Genomic DNA, 19,532 nt, shown 5'->3' with positions numbered 1-19,532 from the left:
CCCTTCCCGGCAGCGGCTCCTCGGCGGTACCGGTACTGCCCGGTTCCGTCCCGTCCCTCCCTCCCTTCCCGCTGTCCCGGGCACGGGCCATACTTCGCTCTTTTTTTCCCCCCTCAAAACAGGCAAGTCCCAAGCCGCCTATACCGGCCGGTGCCGTAAAGCGAGGCGCAGGCGGTGCGACAGCCGCGAGGTCCTCTGAGCGAAGATGGCGGCGGGGGAGACGAAGTCGGTGCTGTTCGTGTGCCTGGGTGAGCGGGGCCAGGGACGGCCGCGCCCGCTCTGCCCCCGCCGCGCCCGCTCTGCGCCCGCCGTTCCTCGGCCCGGGGCTCCGGCGCGGTGGGGCGGGAGCGCGGTGAGGCGAGGGCCGGGACCGGGGGAAGTGCGGCACCCGCCCTCGGGCGGTTCCGCGGGCTTGCCGTGCCGGGGAGGGCCGGAATGGTAGCCAGGACGTGAGATAGAAGGCGGAATACACCTGCGCCCTTTTCCTGCTAGGAACCACGAGGAAGGGTTAGCGCTGAGGGCGGCAGAGCACCGCGACAGGTTGCCCGGGATGGTCGTGGCGTCTCCCTCTGCAGAGACGTTCCCTTCCCACCTGGACGCGTTCCTGTGTAACCTGCGCTCGGTGGCCCTGCCTCGACAGTGGCATCGCACTAGATAATTTCCAGAGATCCCGTCCAACCGCAATGGTTCTGTGATTCTGTGAAGTCGGTAGGAAATAGTGAAAAAGGTGAAATGCAGTGTTGACAAACGCGAATCATGCGTGTGGGAAAGCGCAACACCTAAATAGGCATAAACCAGCTCTGACCTAAGGCTGCTGCTTGGGGACAGCACGGTTGTGCCTTTGGACAGCGTTCTGATATGGGCTGTGCAGCACTTGGCTTCTGGAACAGCGGATGGGGACGGGGAGCCTGCCCGCAGGCTTGCTGTTGGGAGCACCTGACGTGGGAAAGGGAGAGAAAACCGCGACAAGAACCACTGAAGTTAATGTAAGAGCTGCTGTAAAAGGAGGGAAAGAAGGGTAGGACTTTAAGTAAAAAAAGGAATTTGGAAGAGGCTGATCTGTTATGGTCTAATAATGAAATTCTTGATCTGGTATGAGAATGAATGAAAAGAATAAGACCTTTTTAAAAGGCTACCGAAATGAAGAAAAAGGAAACTTTATTTTACTGATATTTTCTATGGTTAAGTTGTAAATCTTGTCATGCCAAGTCACAGAAAACAGAAGTTTGAAGTGACCAAAAATCACCTGAATGCGCTTCTGGAGTTTAGGACAGTCAATTACTGGTAGACAAAATAATCACAACCAGCAAATAACTAACTTAACTATATAGATTACAGAGCCATGCCCCATTTTGTACATGCTTTCTCTAAACATCTGCTTTCTTCAGGGCATAACAAGCTGGATGGCCCTGTGCTCTGATCTAGGAGGACTGTTAGCATTATCTGTTTCCTAGTCCATAGAATCTTACCTATGTGCTATGAACCCCTGGCAGTTTGCCAGGTTTGTTGCAAAACCATTAGTTGATGTTTGGGCTTCTTACTATCTGCATTTTTTGTTGTTGTAATAGGAGACATGCAGATTAGTTGAATAGCAAAATATGAGTTCAGTTTTCTGAAATATGATGTTTACCTTTCTGATGTTTACCTTTGAGTAAAATCAACCGCTAATAATAATCCAGAGAAAACATCCTTTCGTAAGGGATAATCAGTTGCTGTGTGTTTAGAAGCTAGTGGTCTATACAAATATATATATAAACATCTGATAGATATATAAAACAGATATCTGTAAAACATCAGATATATATAAAACATCTTAATTAATAGGAATCCTCCTTCCCAAACACAATGTTCTAAGGACCGTGGTAATCACCATCCCTATGTGCTGAAGGGTGAGCCAGTGGGGAAGAAGACTGGTCTGTCTAAACAGGGAGTTCTAGCTGGAAGTGAAGAAAGAAAGGAGAGATTATGACCTTTGGAAGAAGGGGGAGGCAGCTCAAGGGGACTAAAGCGTGTCATGAAGTTATGCAGGGAGAAAAATTCGAAGGTCCAAAACCCCGCTAGAACTTTAAGTGTTTACTGCCATAAAAGACAAAAGAAAATATTTCTATAAGTAGATCAGCAGCAAAAGGAGGGCTAAGTAGAATCTCTATCTTTATTGGATGCAGGAGGAAACAATGACAAAGGATAAGAAAAAGGCTGAGGTGTTTAATGCCTTCTTTGCCTCAGTCTTGAACACTCAGACCAGTTTGTCTTTGTGTACCAGCTCCCTGAGCTGGAAAACAGGGATGGGGAGTAGTATCACAGATTCACAGAATAGAATCACAGATTCACTAAGGTTGAAAAAGACTTCCAAGATCACCAAGTCCAACCTTTGACCAAACACCAATGTGCCAACTAAACCATAGCGCTAAGTACCACATTCAGTTGGTTCTGGAGCACTACAGGGACAAGGAATCCCTCACCCTGCTGGGCAGCTCCTTTCAATTCTTAACCACCCTTTCAGTGAAAATTTTCCTCCTCCTGTCCAAACTGAACCTCTCTTGGTGCAGCCTGAGTCTGTTTCCTCTTCTTCTATTACAAGTGGCCTGGGAAGAGGCCACTGCCTGCAGTCTCCTTTCAGGTATTGTAGAGAGCAATAAGGTCTCCCTGAGCCTCCTTTCCTCCAGCTCAAACAACCCCACCTCCCTCAGCTGCTTCTCACAGGATTTGTGTTCCTGGCCCTTCACCAGCCTTGGTGCCCTTGTCTGGACACACTGCAGCACCTCAGTGTCTTGTAGTGAGGGACCAGAGCTGAAGGTAAGATTTGAGGTGTGGCCTCACCAGTACTGAGTACAGGGCGACAATCACTGGTCAATCTCTGGTCCTCTTGGCCACATTATTGCTAATACAGGCCAGGATGTCACTGGCCTGCTTGGCCACATGGGCCTGCTGCTGTCAGCTGGGTGTCAGCCAGCACCTCCAGGTCCTTTTCTGCCAGGCTGCTTTCCAGCCATGTTTCCTGCACGGAGAGAGCTGCTGGAAGTGCTCACTGAGCCACTTTCAATCATTTATCATCAGTCCTGGTCAGCTGGGAGGTTGTGGTTGACTGGAGGTTGGCAAATGTGACACTCATCTACAAGAAGGTTTGAAAGAATGACCTGGGGAACTGCAGGCCTGCCAGCCTGGTGTTGGTGCCATGGAAGGTCATAGAGCAGATGATCATGAGTGCCATCAAGTGGCACAGGACAACCAGGGCATCAGGCCCAACCAGGGTGGGTTTAGGAAAGGCAGGTCTTGCTTGAACGACCTGATCTTCTGTGACCAGGTGACCTGCCTCGTTGATGAGAAAAAGAGGCATGTTGTCTACCTGGACTTCACTATAACCTTTAACACCATTTCCCACAGTATTCTCCTGGAAAAACTGTCTTCTTAGGGCTTGGATGGGTGCACTGTTTCCTGGGTAAAACACTGGATGTGTGGGCCCAAAGCAGTGGTGAATGGATTTACAGCCGGCTGACAGCTGGTCATGGGTAGTGGTTCTCCAGAGCTCAGTGTTGGGATCAGTCCTGTTTAATATCTTAATTAGTAATCTGGACAAGGGGATTGAGGGCTGCTGTAGTCAGTTCACAGACAACACCAAGTTGGGTGGGAGTGTTGATCTGCTGGAGAGTAGAAAGGCTCTGCAGAGTGAGCTTTACAAGCTGCATCAAATCCAACAATAAGAGGTTCAACAAGACCAAGTGTGGGTCCTGCCCTTGGATCACACCACCCTCTGCAGTGCTGCAGGCCGACGGCAGAGTGGCTGGAAAGCTGCCCCGTGGAAAAGGAGCTGGATGTGCTCATTGACCGCAGCTGAACATGAGCCAGTGTGTGCCCAGCTGGCCAAGAAGGCCAATGGCATCCTGGCCCAAATCTGCAATAGTGTGGCAGCAGGACCAGGGCAGGGATTGTCCCCCTGTACTCGACATTGGTGAGGCTGCATCTCAAGTGCTGTGTCCAGTTCTGAGGCCCTCAGTCAAGAAGGACATTGAAGTGCTGGAGTGTGTCCAGAGAAGGGCAGCAAAGCTGGTGAAGGGTCTGGAGCACAAGTCTGAAGGGCAGCTATGGGAGCTGGGGTTGTTCAGCCTTGAGAGAAGGAGGTTCAGGAGAGACCTTACCACTCTCTACAATACCTGAACTAAGTTAACAGAGACAAGATGAGAGGAAATGGCCCTAAGTTGCACCAGGGAAGGTTTAAATTGGGTATTAGGGAAAATTTCATCACAAAGGGGTTGTCAAGCATTGGAAGGGGCTGTCCAGAGGAATAGTTGAGGCTCCATGGGTATTTAATAGACATGTAGACATGGTGCTTAAGAACATGAGTTAGTGGGGGACTTGGCAGTGCTAGGTGAACAGTCAGATGTGATCTTCAGGTTCTTTTCCAACCCAAACTATTCTATGTTTTGTGAAACAATTCGTATGTGTGGGTGTGTAAGCCCACAGTGGTGATTGCCACTATAACAAAGTTCTAATGCAGGACCCCTGTAGTGTAACATAGTGGTTTATATTAGTTAATTATTAGGCCTGAAGAAAGGGTGCACAAGTACCAATCAGTACCAGTGTTAATAGGATGGCTTGTCTTAGTCAGATGTTGTAAATAGCCTTTAAATTTCCTCTTCTGTGTTACTGGGTTATAAAAAAAAAAACCTTAGTGATATGTGCTGTGAAAAGCTAATTGACATGATAAGCACTTTTTTTTTCCAGTGAAATACACTCTTCTCAGTTAAATTTTGTAGGCAACTTGTTTCTTGTTCCTGCTTTAAGTTTACTTTTTTTTTTTTGTTATTCTTCAAGTGATACCTTTTCTTCACTACCTTTTGATCACTTCAAAGTGATACCTTTTTTCTCCTAAATTTTATTAGGAATAATAGCTGAGATTGTTGCTGAAAAGAGTACCAAACAGATTTCTAGAACTGCATTTAACTGCAGCGTTGGTTAATGCAGTACATTAATTCTAAATTTTGCCACATCTAATGAGAGCGGATTCCAGAAAGGACACTTCTTCATGAAAAATTACGTTTTCATTCTACATTGTTTTGAAAGAAACCTATTACTGAAATATCTATTGTGTTCTTTGTTTGTAATGAAATAAGCAGATAGTCATTACAGAACAAAATACAATCTAGTTAATGTGCATAACTACATTAATGATAAGGGTTCCTCATCACTGAGAAATAATTGAAGTACCCAGTAACTTATCTGATTACAGATATGAAAAAGCACCAGAAAATATTTTTTTACATTTAAGCAGAGAAGGAATTAAAAGTGAAGGTGAATCAAAATGCAATTTGCTCATTTTACACTTACATAGCTAATGTAATGAATAGTTGAGCTCCAGAAATGGGCTTAATATGATGTTGTATTATATAAGTCTGCCTCTTTCTCTCTGATGATTTCTCCACTATAACATAACAAGCAGACTGGGCATCTTAGACCAGGCACTGGCTTTCTGATCTCCTCCAGAGATGGAGGAGTGGTTGTAAGATGGGTATACTGCTGAGCAAAGTGGGTTTGGCTAGATCTTCAGATTATTAATGCTTGTTGTGAATCACTGAGAATGAGTATTGTCTCCAGGGATCTAAACAGCATAAAATAATTTCTGAAATGGCAACTAACTTAGTGGGTATGAGGACATTAGATGTCAGTTACAGAGAGATTTGAGTTTCCTGATTCAGTTGTCACAATTCATTGTATGTGTTTAGATATAGCCAAATACTAGGCTTCATGGGACAAAATGATGTTTATAGCTGCAGAATGGGAAAGCAATAGGTTGGGTAAGACATTGAAGAAGTCACAAAAAACAGTTGCTGTAATGATGATTCTTGGCAAGTTGACAAAAAGAAATGTCTTTTTTTTATAAAGAGAATGTTAGACAAATGTAAGGAAAATTACCTTTCTTTTATGCAGTATTGGTAATACAGCTGTAAGAATACAGTGTCTTATTTAATCTGTGTTTCAAAATGATGCAGAATTACCAGAGAGTTGAAAGCATGGTTGTAAAAGTAATCTTGGAATTGAAAAACAAGATCTATGCTTAAAATATGTTAAGGGTCTGATTGCTGTAATGAGGTGCTTATGTGCTGAAAACTTGTGTTTTCCTGATGAACCTTTAGGTTTATTAGAAAAGCCTGATGTACTAGCAGTTGAATAATTCAGGATAATTATTCTCGCTGCAAGGAAAGTTTTTTGAGACACACACACACACACAAATGCAAAGACTGGGGAATCTGAACTAAAATCTGTGCCTTGAATGGTTCCTTACAAAAGTAATTGAATGTTGAGTGTGACAAGATGGAAAGAACTAGGACTTGTGATGAAGTTCTGACAGGAATTGGAGTACAGAACATAATAAAGTGACTGGTCAGTTTTAAACACTCGTGAAGGGGACCTGATGAATGGTGCAAATGATGGAAAGTATTATTCCAGTCACTTGGATGAAGTGACCATTCATGGAAACATAAGTAGAATAAAAATCAGGTTTTTGCATGTGAGAGGATGAAAACTAGTAAAACTTTTGTTACTAACAGCAGACAGCAAAAGAAAGGAACAAGAGAAAAGCATTTGTTTGCATTTGGGGAAACTCTGAAAGAAGTAGGGAGCTGAATAAGGAACAATAAAGATCCAAAACCACTTGAGAAACTAAGTGATTGGATCAGCATACTCAGAGATGGGCAATGGAACTGAGCATGAAATTGATTCAGGTTCTCTCTTCTGCCAGTATAAGCAGAGCTTCCATTTCTGTCTAGGGTGGGTCAAAGATTAGTGCAGAGATAGGAGTAAGAATTCCAAAAATTAGGTGTTGGCTTAAGTCACTGTCACTGGAAGCCTTGTGCTTAGAAAGTAAATGTGAAAACATGACTTCTTAAAAGTGATTGACAAATGGTTCCAGTACTGATTCTGTGATTCCAGTACTGATTCTGTGATTGAAATCTCTTGTCCTTGAATCATTGTATTCAGAGATGTTAGTAGGATTAATTTCAGTAGGAGGACTCTAGCTACCTTGGGCACTAGTTCTCTATGATTGAAAATAAAAAACTTAAAGAACTTTGTATGCAAAAAAAATAAAGGGAGAAGATGGAGACTTTGAGAATTTGAATACTGCTGCCTTCTATATCAAGCCAGCATGATCAGATCAGTTGGAAGTACAACAAAGCAGAAGGGAACACTACAGGAGGATAGGTAGTGAAGATAACATGTAGATAACATTTAAGGAAAAGAATGGTTCAAGTCCAAGGAGGAAGGTAATTGCCCTATGATTCTTATTGTGAAGTTTTCCCATTCTCCAAATATGTCTGTCAATCCATAACTTAGGAAATACTGTATATCTGTGAGGATGCACAGCCTGAAAAGACCAATGTGGGATGTAAAACTGTATCTGAAATGGATCGAAAATTAGTGAGGAAAGTGGCTGGAAAACAAGGATTAAGTTTGCATATGTTAGCAGGATAAGATAGAGCTTCACATCAATCTTGAGATGAGTGCTAACAGTTGCAAGGAGTAGCATGGGTAAAAATTGTTTAAGATGAAAATAATATTGCAGAGTATGTGGGGAAAAGAGCTTCTGTTAAATCAGTTCTGTGATTCTGTCCGTAGTTCCCAAGAATAGATTTAAATGCTGCTTGAAGTTCCCTAACAGTGTTAATACTTCTGCTAATATCATAAGTGTGTCATCAGGGAAGACATGAATTTTTAAGTCACAAACTGGGTTAAGTGTTGGTTTCAAAAATGATACAAGTGAAGTTTCTAGTTACTGCCTGAAGTGGTAGTTAATATGTTTAATCAAGGGTGATCATGGTGCTGTTCATTATGGTATTTTATATGGTATCATTAAAGGTTATATTTATGGCATTTATTTTAAGAAGTGAGCAAGCTGTAGAAGAGTGAAAATTTGGGACAAGTTCAATCCATGTGAAGCAGAAGGCTGAACAAATGGAAAAAGCCATGAGGGATTTATTCCAAAACCACGATTTTGAAATTTTGGGGAGCTAGTTAATGAATTACTAGATCCAAGAATATTAATCATTGTTTTTTACTGAAATGTTGAGTGTAGTAATGAAAGTTCTACTGTTCATGCACAGTTGCGTGGGATCATTCATAAAGAGAAAAAAAAATTATTGAGGAAGAAATGGATGGCCTCCACAGCTGGTGTAATGGAAGCAGGATGTAATAGTTTAGAAAAAGGACTTAAAGATCACCTATTTGAAGCAACAAAGAAAGAGAGGGAATGGACAAATTAGGAGTAGGGACTTATAAATTTGATACTTGTGAATGAGTCAAAGGTGATTGTAGAAGTTCTCAGGTTATTTTCAAAAACACTAAGTACCTTATTACAGACTTTTTTTAATTTAAAAAACAAATGGGAACAAACTTTTCCTGTAGTGTAATCTGTCTTTTTGTTTGAATTTACTTTTCTTGAATCCTGACATATTAGAAGAAGTGCAGATATGACTTAATTCGAGTGATTAGATAAGGTCAGGTAATTTCATGAAGAGATTGAGAGCTTGGTTTGGTTAGTTTAGCACAGCTAGGCTTGGCAAGGGTTCTTTATCTGTTGTAGGAGAGACAGAGACTGATGTTAACCAAGATCAGATGAGCAGAGACTTCCAGGAATAAATACTAAGTTGAAACTGGAAGGTCTTATGCTACCACAGGAAATTAGTATCTGGAATAGCCTTTTAAGATAGATGATGCTTTTTAAAGTGGAGCTTGATGTGTTTGTAAGAAGAGTGATGCTGTATAGGCTCTCAATATCAAAGAATTGAGTTCATTGATATAAAGGTTATTTTCTGTCTTGTGCTGTATGTTACCATGTTTTGAAGTTTTACTGTTTAATGCTTAACTCACTCAAAAACTGAGATTATTTTTTTACTTTATTTTAAGCATTTACATAATTAATAATACTAACTTATTTTCTCACTTAACCACATAGCCCCAAAATTTTCCTGTTTTATTTTTCTTCCAAGACTGAGTTCATTTCTGTGCATGAAATAAACTAATTCAAACAATGGAATTATAGTATATTTTCTCCTGGAAGATCTGCTGACATCAGAACTCACTTAATGTTTTGGTAAGATCAGTTTTTCAGTGGTTAGCCTGTTCCTTTTGCCATTTAGTTGATTTGATGTTCTCTGAATCTTTGATAGTAATTTGTGTTGCTTCAGACCTTCACTTCCTTCTTTGTGATTTTTGTAGTTAATGTGTGACAGCAAGTTATTTAATGCCCAGGACATGGCAGCTGCCCCCTAGCAATGAAGTATCTACCTTGGTGTTTTGTTTAAAAATGAGATTAAGTGCCTCATGTGAAAATTTCTTTTTGCTGATGGGAATTTAGCTTTGTTCACTGGCATTTTTTTCTTTTTACAGTTTGAGATTTGGGAAGAATTTAATCAGTAGTAGGAGAGTGATTTATTTAAGGGTACAGAGATGAGTTTTGCCATTTCTGGTATTTTATATTTATCTGCTCAAAAATCAGAGATGAGCAAAGTTGCACATTATATTTGACGGGAACGGAAGATTTGTGTGTATGAGTTACTGCAATCTGCATTACAAATCAAATATTATGAATATCCATCTAGTTACTGAAAATTGCTTAAGGATGAAAGAGCTAAAGTAATAGTTGAAAAGGCTTTTTCTTTTTGTTGAGACACTTCGTTATTTTCAAATACGAATTTCTGCATGCATTTTTAAGAGGTCTGCCATAGATTGTTACAGTTGTAGTTACAGTTTCAGAACAAATATGCTGTAGATCCATTATTTTTAGTTTTTAATGGAGCTGTAATTCATTTTTGAAATAGGTTCTTTTTGAAAATAAGGTCATATCAAGTGGCTAGGGCAATTGGAGGCCGTTGGAAGGGAAGATTGTTTATGTTTTTGAATAAATATCTTAACTGTTTGTTGGCTGGTTGACAGCATTTAAGCTTTGCCATGTGTTAGATTTTGTTCCTAATCCTCTGAATTTTGGGCAGAAAAAGTTCAGATTTTTTTCCTGTGATGTTTTTAAAGCTTGTGTACTTGAATTCAATTTTTGGGGGGGTAGAATTGGTTTCTGGATGCTGCTCTTGATGAGGGCTCAGTTTGACCTGTAGCAACTTGACTTCAGTTACCAAGAGTGTTTTTACTACAGGCTGTTCAGCCATTTCAGTACATTTTCACAATGGTGGTGGCTGTGTTTTGGACTTGTTCAAGAGACCAGTGGATAGTACAGAATCCTAGAACGATTTGGGTGGGAGGGGGCCATCAGCTGGGTCATCTCATCTAGTTGCAATGTCTTGCCATAAGCAGAGATGCCTTCCACTAGACCCGGTTGATCAAAGCCCCATCCAGCCTGGTCTTGAGCATTTCCAGGGGTGGAGCACCAAAGTTTCTCTGGGCAACCTGTTCCAATGTCTCACCACCCTCACTGTAAAAAAAGAAAAAAATTCTTGTTTATGCCCAATACAAGTGTTCTCCGTTTCTGTTTAAAACCATCGTCCCTTGTCCTATCACTACAGCCCCCTTTATATATAGAAAGTTTGCAGTAAGATCTGATCTCCCCAGTCCTTTTCTTCTTCAGACTGCACAACCTCAGTTCTCACTCAAAGGTGCTCAGCCCTCAGATCATCTTTGTGGCTCTCCTTTGGACCTATTCCAATAGCTCTATGTCTTTCTTGTGCTGGGTGCCCCAGAACTGGATGCATTAGTCCAGGTGGGGTCTCGTGAGAGCTGAGCAGAGGGGCAGAATCCCCACCCTCGACCTCCTGGCCATGCTGCTTCTGATACAGCCAGGGATATGATTTGCTTTCTGGGCTGCAGATGCATTCTGCTGACTCATATCCAGCTTTTCACCCACCAGTGTTCCCAAGTCCTCTACTGGGCTCCTCTCAATCCCTTCATGCCATCTGTACTGATATTGGAGATTGCTCCAACCCAGGCACAGGACTCGGGGTTCTCATATACACAATTTGCATTCTATATGAGTAAATAAAAATCTTTAATCTGACCTGGGCTGAAAATTCCACACAATTACTGTTTTTTTGTTTTCAATAGTCTGAAAATTCTCTTGAATCTCTTGTTTCCATAGGAAACATCTGTCGCTCTCCAATAGCTGAAGCAGTTTTCAGAAAACTTGTAACTGATGAGAAGCTTGAACATAAGGTAAGCTATTGATTTCTGTTCCAAGAAATACCTGTCTCATAGCCAGTCAGAATATAAGCAGTGAGGAAAGAAACATAAAAATATGAATTTGTTTTTCTGTAGTGGAGGATAGACAGTGCAGCGACATCTGCCTATGAAATAGGAAGCCCTCCTGACTATCGAGGACAGAATTGCATGAAGAAGCATGGCATTACCATGAATCATATTGCCAGGCAGGTACTGTACCTTAATTTTCTTAAAATCTCTGTATGTATTTGTTTTATTGTTACAGTGGAGGACAGACAGTGCCGCTGTTTCAGACTGGAACGTGGGGCGCTTCCCAGATACAAGGGCTTTAAGTTGTCTAAGAAATCATGGCATTGAGACAGCACATAAGGCACGACAGGTAGAGGAGAGTATATTTTCTTCCTTATTCATACCCATGCCCTAACCATTGCAATCATAGAAGTCATTTGACCAGTGCATGGTTAAGTATCAAGTAGTAAATAAATACTCTGTGCAGTTTTTTAAAGGACTCCAGAGTGGCTTAACTCTTCTAGTTGAGCTTAATGAGTTTTTTGTTATTAAGGTTCATTGGAAGTATAACTGGAAAGCATTGAACTAGTTTCTGAATTATAGAAAACCCCTGCCTCCAAATGTTTAGTATTCTGAGCATTTTTAAAATACTTTTTAAAAATGAAAGCTTTTGCGCTTGCATGTAGATATTTTAAAAATATCTGGAGTGCTAAATTAGAATGAAAGCACTCAAACCCAAGATTAGTAGCACAGTTGGTGGTAACTTCAGAGGAAGACATACCCTTGAAGCATTCTTAAGTCAAAAGACAGGTTTGCCACTTAGTGAAATCCTCTAAGTTTAACCTAAACTCGTATCTGTTTTCATTAACAAAAGAACACGTATTTCCGTACTGAATTCCAGAGAGATTGGAGGTAAATGTGTCTGCATCTATTTAAATCATTCAGACACTCATATAAATGCACATAATTTACTTCAGTTAACTATTCTCTGGATATAAGATATTCCTTTAGGGCTTGACCTTTACTTAGTTTGAATTTATGCCACTAGTTTTTGTATTGACAAAAAGATCAAGTAGTCTTGTTTTTATCTTACATTTCTGTTCCCTTCAGAATTTTTCTAGACCTCACTGAGGTTATATTTACTTTCTTCACTTTTCAAAGACTACATGTTTAGTTTTTTGACTTTCAAAAATAAATTCTCTCAATTAGTCAATTGCCCTCTGCTGACCTCTCCTGATGTTAATCTCTGTTTATATGAAACAGAATTAAGCACAGCACCATTTCAGATTTTTCAATAATTTCCTATTAGAATAATAAATACAAAAGTCTGTTGTGATCTTTTCCTGTTACAACATCTGGATTTACTGTTTATCAGTTCTTACAAACATCATTATTTGTCAATATACAAGCTAAATGGTACTGAAGTTATTCAGTCGGTGTTTCAGTCATCACAGTAGTGTGACATGTTTGTCTTCCTAGAAGATACACTTTGGAAACTTGAGAATTGTTCTCCTAGGTGTTCCTAGAGTGGTTTATGAGCAATTAAATTAAAGCAAAGGACCCAAATTGAGATTAGAAGAAGGTTGTATTAAATACTGTTTCAGAACTGGGTTAATTTGAGGATTACTACCTCTCTGTGGGTTTCAGACGGAGAAAAAGATTTCCCTTCTGTAAATAAAGGGAAATGTTTCACTAATAATTGTTACATGCATTTTTTAAATGTAAAGTTATTATCTGTGTAGTTTCATCCAAAGTTGACTACTTGAACTCTCCACTACACTTCTCAAAATGTATCCAATTTTTTATGTCCTCAATTTCATCCCCCAAAGTATTAGTTTTAGTAGTTTTGAGGAGTACCTTCAGTTCAATGGAGTTTGCTCAATTAAAGCTTTTTTTTTTTTTTTAATCTGATTCTGTGTTATGACTTAGAAGCACAAGCCAAATGGTGGCCTTGGTTTTAGGGCTGCATTTGCAACTGTATTAGTGCTGGTCATAGAGTAATAACTGTCACATTGTTAAGCGTTCCTAGTTTATTCTTCCATTTATCTGTACAACAAAGAAATCAGTGCCCTCTTATTTTCACAGGGTTAAGTGTTCAGCTGCGTAGAGCAATCAGAAGCAGCTTGTAGAAGTCCTGATTAGATTTGCCAGAAAAACAGAGCTATTTCCACTGCAAAAATATTTTCTTAGGTCAGAGGCACTGCATGAATACAGCAAATATTTTTACAGTGAAAATAAACAAGTCTGCATTAGTTTTCATCATTAACCCTTTCTTTTCATGTGCATTCCTGACCTTTCCTCTTCAATTCTCTTTGTGTGTGATGTTTCATTTATGGCTTTATTCTGATAATAATTTCTGTCTGTCTTTTCTTGCTCCCTGTTACAGGAGCTTAATCAGTATCTATTTGCCATTTGCACAAAAAAAATGTGTCTGCTTTGCCATCTAAACCTTTTTCTTTAATACATAAGTATTTTCTAAAAGTTAAGACGCTGACTTACAGAATAATGTGTTTTGCCTTTTGGCTGTGTACTTGCTTACTTCTCTAGCCCATCCTTTGTAGCGATGCCTGCCAGAAAACCTGTTCTGAACAACCTTCCCAAGTTTCTTGGTTATGAGGCTTCACACAGCCCTATGCATGAAATAAGTCTTAAAGTAAACTCTAATATTAAAAATTTTATTCCATTTCTTCACCCTTTTATGGACACATGGTTCACATATCTTATACCAGCGTTGGGGGCATGGTCTGGGAAGATTTTACCCTAAACTAAGGCTTAAATGTAAACTGAAATAAAATGACAACTGGCAAACATCTGCAGCCATCCTTAAAACAAGAAGATGACATTAGTATTTAAGTCAGTGGTTTATCTGCTGTGTTTGCCTACATGACTTGAACTCAGATCTCTGAACTTGAGACCTGTGTTTAGGAGTCAATAAATTACAAGAAAGAAAAAGAACAGATGGTATGATGGTAGGAAGATGTACAATAGATCCCAGATTTTTTTCACGTCATACTACAAATTTTGTGAATTTACATTGTCTAAAATACTGTGGATGTATTTGTTTTTAAGAGATTGTAACACATACCATCATACTTCAGCTTTAAGTTTCACTTGGTATATATGCTTGTGCAGTAGCAGATTTCTAGATTGGAAGTATTGCAATTGATTCCAGGTTACTTATGTTTTTGTTGTCCTGTCAAGAAAGTAATTTTTTTTTTTTTAGCCATTTTATTGCATGGTTCCCATAATTGGAAATTGCTTTAGTTTTAGTAGTTGAAAAGTACTAGAAATGTTGTTTTTAATGATGTTCTAAGTTGATGCATGAAATGTAAAAGGAAAAAATAGAAAAGGTTGGTTAAGTAGCTGACTTGGGTTTGTTTTTTGTGGAATACTTGCATAAATGGATAAATAATCATGGTAGAATATATTTAAAACCTTGTAAGTTATTATAAAATTGTATAAAGTTGCAGTTCTATTCTTTCCACCTGTGTCTTTTTTTAATAAATCAGAGCTACAGAATTTGAAAACACTTTTTCCCCCCCTTTCATTAATCAAATGCAGTTTGTAGGCTAAAGCACCTATTTTTACTTCTAGATTACTAAAGAGGATTTCCAGACCTTTGATCATATACTTTGTATGGATGAGAGCAATCTAAGGTAATGTATGAAGAAATGGAACAAATTCATATGGATTACTTGTAGTGATGTCTCATAAGTCACTTTGAAGACAGATGTCACATTTTACTGCTTAGCTTATGTTGGGGTTTATTTGGTTTTTTTTTTTTTTTACATGTATGTGAATGATGTGCTAATGGATAGATTCTTCACTTCTATTAAGTTTATTGAGCCAGAACTTAATGGTTTATTTGTGTGATACATGCCACTCAAGGATGAAGGACACAGAAATTTAGTTACTTTGTGCTGTATACAGCTGAAGCCTGTATAATTAAGAATGAAGATGTACTTACTGTATTGATTGAAGTGATCAGTTTTTCTAATTGCATGGCAGTTAAAAGACAAACTGGGAACTTGGAAGGGATTAAACATGATGTGTTTTTTTTTTGTTTGTTTTTTTTTTTTTACTTTTTTATATAGAAAAAGAGAGGGAACTCTGAAATTAGCAAGGTTGTTAGCTTGGGGAAGTCTTTTTTTATTGTTAGCTGTGCTGTAGCTAAGCGTACTTAAGAAAGATCTGGTTAAGTAGCTGCCTAGTGTAAAATTTTGGATATCACTAGCAAAATTTCTATTCAATTACATGCATATTGAGCATTAAAGAGCTGAATTTAATAAACTACAAGTGTCAAAGTGCTTGTAAGGGCTATTGTCAAGTTAGTTTAAAAAGGCCCAAACCACCACAACCAACAGCAAAATCTAAATAAAGACCTTATTAGCAGCACATAAAGTCTTCTAGAAGCAGCACCACTTAACTGAAATAAGTGTGATTTTGTTGAATTTTCTAGAATGTCTTGAATAAGCTCTCTTCCACAGCCTTCATGAACGAAGGGTGTGTAACACTTGGCTTGACTGCACTGTCTCAGGCAATGACGTGACAAGGCTTCCTTCTATTTTCACTTGAGTTCTTAAACAGAAATTTGAGTTAACCATTCATTTGATATGAGCTGTAGAGCAGAAGAAATGTCAGAACTATAACAGGGATATTGCTGCTGCTGTGCTAAAGCTTTCCCTTTAGCTTGCACTGAGTTCAACTGTATTGCCTAGGAATGCTTATTTGTAGCTTGAGGAGGGCAGGCTGATTCCAGGTGTTGATGGAATGACTGTCATACCAGAAAGGGAAGATTTGGGACATGTCTTTTCTTTAGTACCAGAGCCATCTGACCCTCTCCTGTTCATTAAGTGGTATGACAAAAACCTTTAAGAAGATGGTCTGACATTTTTTTAATAACAGAAGGCTATAGAGAATTTATTGAAAAATCTGTAAATTCAAGCAATAGCTTAATAGAGGATCTCTGATTTTTCTTCAAGCAAAACCAGTACTGTGGTCTCACTGCTATTTCTAAACTATGTGCAATTAATTTCTTAATCAGAATTAATAATTTTAATTTAATGTCTTAAAACTGATATGGTTATGACTAAGTATTCACAAGGGATTTCTTTGCCTTTTGTAATGGTGAGTAAGTAAAATGATGATTTGGTATGGAGATGTGTAATATTAAAATAATTTAGTATGTTTTGGGAGTTCATTGTGAAGATGATAGTACTGAGCTGTCTTTAATCTGAAGATGATGAGAGGTCCATTTTAAGTATGGATAACAGATGACCATTTTTGGGATAACAGATGGCCATTTTTAAGCAAATAGAGAAAATGCCATCTCAAAACTAGAATGTTCGATCAATGAGAGGCAATGTAGAAGGAAGAGGATGTGACAGCTGGTGAAATGCTACCGTATATCAAAAGGGAAACAGGTGTAGCTCACTGATTTACCATTTTCTGTTAACTGAATGTGGTAGGATTTCACATGAGCTAGAGCATACCAGTCTAAAACAGTGGCTTTGAGCAGATAGGAGAATCTTACTCATACTTCTGGAAAAATACCTGGATAATTTCCATTGTTTTTTGTTCAGTACAAGCTGAGGGTGAGTGTTGAAAGCGCTAATGATTGATTTGAGGACGAATTTGATGAACTTACTGTTAAAAAGTTTTTTAAGCTGTGGCTAAAGTGCCTCACTGCTTCTTTATGCTCTGAATTCAGTTTATGTCTTCCACACTCAATTAAAAAAGACCCCACGTAACAAGAAAAACAAAAATAAGGAGCAACATAAAGTCCACAGGATTGATGGAGTCCAGACACGTTATTTTCCTGCATTGTCTAGAAATGGTCGTGAACATCTCATACTGATGCCAAAATTCTGAAGGTAAATTCAGGGGAAAATTTTGTTTTCTCTTCTACAGAGATTTGAACAGGAAAAGCAACCAAGTTAAGGACTGCAAGGCCAAAATTGAGCTACTTGGAACTTATGATCCACAGAAACAGCTTATCATTGAAGATCCATACTATGTATGTATAAGAAATTCTTTGGGTGGCTTGATGAAAAATTGTGTGTGTGTAGTATAATCTTCCCAGATCATAATGGGGATATGAGACATATCAGTTGGCATATGATAAATAATCTGATGTTACACAAAGTGAAGTGTAAACTTTTTTTTAATGACTTAAGAAAACTATATATTACTGGGATAGGAAAGGAAAATGTTACTATGCTTATAATATTTATTTAAATTAAAATAATGCAGTGCACCTACATTTTCAATATTGGGTGAAACCCTGTTTGATTATCCTCGTTACAAAGAGGATGTGATCAGGAAAGTTAGAGACATAGCCATTGACGCAGGTGATCAAAATAGTTGGATAATGCCAGCCAAGAGCAAACCATTAGACTAATATTCTTCAGTTTAGGAAACAGAAGTGGATGAAGATAAGGTAGGGTTCTATAAAATCTTGGTATCGTGGGGAAAGCTGAATAAGAAATTGCCATTCATTACTCAGGAAGTAGAGAATATTAGAGAATATGGTATAGTGGTAAGCAAATGGTACTAGTGGGAAGCAGGTTCAAAACCAAAAGGTGTTTTTTTTGGGCTTTTTGTTTCCACACAGTGCTTCATTAAACTGTGAAATTCAACATGACAGTTTAGTGTGAACCTAAAAAAGGAAAATACTTAAAAGGCTCAAAAGTGAGTGGAAGAAATACATGAAGGAAAGTCATGCCGGACTGTTGAATACAAAGTCACAGAGTTTGTCTCTGGAAATTCCTGAGCTCAAATTAGAGAGAAATATGCCAAAGCTATCACCAAGTATTTACACTATTTATATTTTTTCCTAGTGTCTGTTGTTTGCCATTACTGACAGCAGACAAACCAGTCTGCAATTTGTATTTGCTCTTTAGCCAGTATTGTTATTCTTACAGTCTTTTTCCTCTCTTCTTTTCTAGGGGAACGAAAAGGACTTTGAAACTGTTTACGAGCAGTGTGTTAGATGCTGTAAAGCATTTTTGGAGAAGTCTCATTAATGCTTCATTATATAATTTCTAAAAAAAATAATTAGCTTCATCTGAAATATGTAAAGTTTACTTGATTGATGTATTTAAATTGTAAAATTCTGCCACTGCATTCAATACTTACTCAGTTTAACTTTGTATTTTAGCTGTTCTGTCATCTAATGAGAAAATATAGAAAGGTTTTAATTGGATTACATGATCAACCATTTTGTCACACATCAATGCAGTTATAAAGTATATAATTCAGTATAAATTTTTCTGTAAACTCTTCCAGTGCTTTCTCACAAGCACTGGAAAAGTAACACCTTGCTTCTTTATATGTAATGCTGACTGAACTGACTGAGGTCTTGTCTTCAGTGAGTTGATTTTAGTCAACTTTCAGTGCTAGTCTGTGAGATAATAATTGATCTGTAACTTAGGTCATGTCATCCCAGTATCATTAGGCAGCCTTTAGATGGAAGCTGTTTCATGTGGAGCCTGCTAGACTAAAAGATCTGCTGCCTGATAGAACTGGCTAAGTCTTCCTTTAGTCTTCTGGTCAGTTCCTAGCACAGTGACACAAGCACCTGTAACACAGCATTTACTTTGAGGAGAAAACATACCAGCTTTAAAGCTGAAATGTGAAATCACATTTTGTATCTCACAGTAGTAAAATACTCAAGTCCATGCAATACAATGGATGAGAAATTTGCTGTAGTCCCAGTTCCTACATGAGGGTCAGACAGTATTTCCAGATTTACTCAGGAGGACGTACAGCCTGTCACAAGTGTTTGAGAGTATAGTGCAGTGTAAAGACAGTCCATCTGTAATGCAATACTAAGTTAGCAGAAGGCCAGTAAGTAGACAGTTCTGCTCTTGGACAAAATCTGAATGCTTTGTAAAAGTCTATGCCTGCTTTTCTGAACATCACCCTTCCTGTCTGCCTTAGACATGTAAATGAACTGAGATCAGTAATATAAGTGATACCGTGATGATTTTCTGTTTTTAATATTCTCAGCATTGGTATGAACTAGCATTACCACGTTATCTGTAAAACTGGATCTATAAAATTTGTTTTCTTATATGGCCTTGTTTTTGTCTTTTGCTGCCTTCCAAACTTGTAGTCTGTACTTGTCACCTGCTCAGCCTTGTCGGAGAGAGATGGATTTCAACAGAAGATCATGTTATTCTTGGGGAGGTTGGAATCCTGGTGTCACTCTGTGTTTGTTGCAGACTTCACAATGGGGATTAACTTTCTTGGGACTTCTGCTGTAGAATAGATGTGCTTGTGTTAATGAGGTTTCTGTTTTGTGCTAAAATTTCAATCAGACATCAAACTTCAGAACTTGCTTAGAAAAGGCAGATGGTAGGAGG

The 19,532-nt window shown here is 38.8% G+C and overlaps 2 protein-coding genes across 3 annotated transcripts in view; one reads left to right on the top strand and one right to left on the bottom strand.

Moving 5' to 3' along the window:
- Positions 1-200, bottom strand: part of SH3YL1 (SH3 and SYLF domain containing 1) — a 48,214-nt gene extending 48,014 nt beyond the window's left edge. Inside the window, exon 1 of the mRNA XM_068183612.1 lies at positions 94-200. Coding sequence (XP_068039713.1) covers position 94 — 1 coding nt within the window. The 5' untranslated portion in view covers positions 95-200. The remainder of the gene's footprint in view (positions 1-93) is intronic.
- ACP1 (acid phosphatase 1) lies at positions 99-19,241 on the top strand. 2 transcript variants are annotated; one of them, XM_068183620.1, is made up of 6 exons: positions 99-248; positions 11,078-11,151; positions 11,423-11,536; positions 14,761-14,822; positions 17,077-17,182; positions 18,114-19,241. In XM_068183620.1, the coding sequence occupies exons 1-6, from the start codon at positions 206-208 to the stop codon at positions 18,189-18,191; spliced, it is 477 nt and encodes a 158-aa protein (XP_068039721.1). In that variant the 5' UTR covers positions 99-205; the 3' UTR covers positions 18,192-19,241. The 2 variants fall into 2 exon arrangements, with proteins under 2 accessions (XP_068039721.1, XP_068039720.1); XM_068183619.1 differs by lacking the exon at positions 11,423-11,536 and adding an exon at positions 11,254-11,367 and having other exon boundaries at positions 112-248.
- Positions 19,242-19,532: the final 291 nt, after the last annotated feature.

This window comes from Anomalospiza imberbis, chromosome 3, assembly GCF_031753505.1.
Source record: "Anomalospiza imberbis isolate Cuckoo-Finch-1a 21T00152 chromosome 3, ASM3175350v1, whole genome shotgun sequence".
In the NCBI taxonomy this organism is placed as follows: Eukaryota; Metazoa; Chordata; class Aves; order Passeriformes; family Viduidae; genus Anomalospiza; species Anomalospiza imberbis.
The sequence above is the reverse complement of the archived record's forward strand: the minus strand, read 5'-3'. Positions and strand labels throughout refer to the sequence as shown.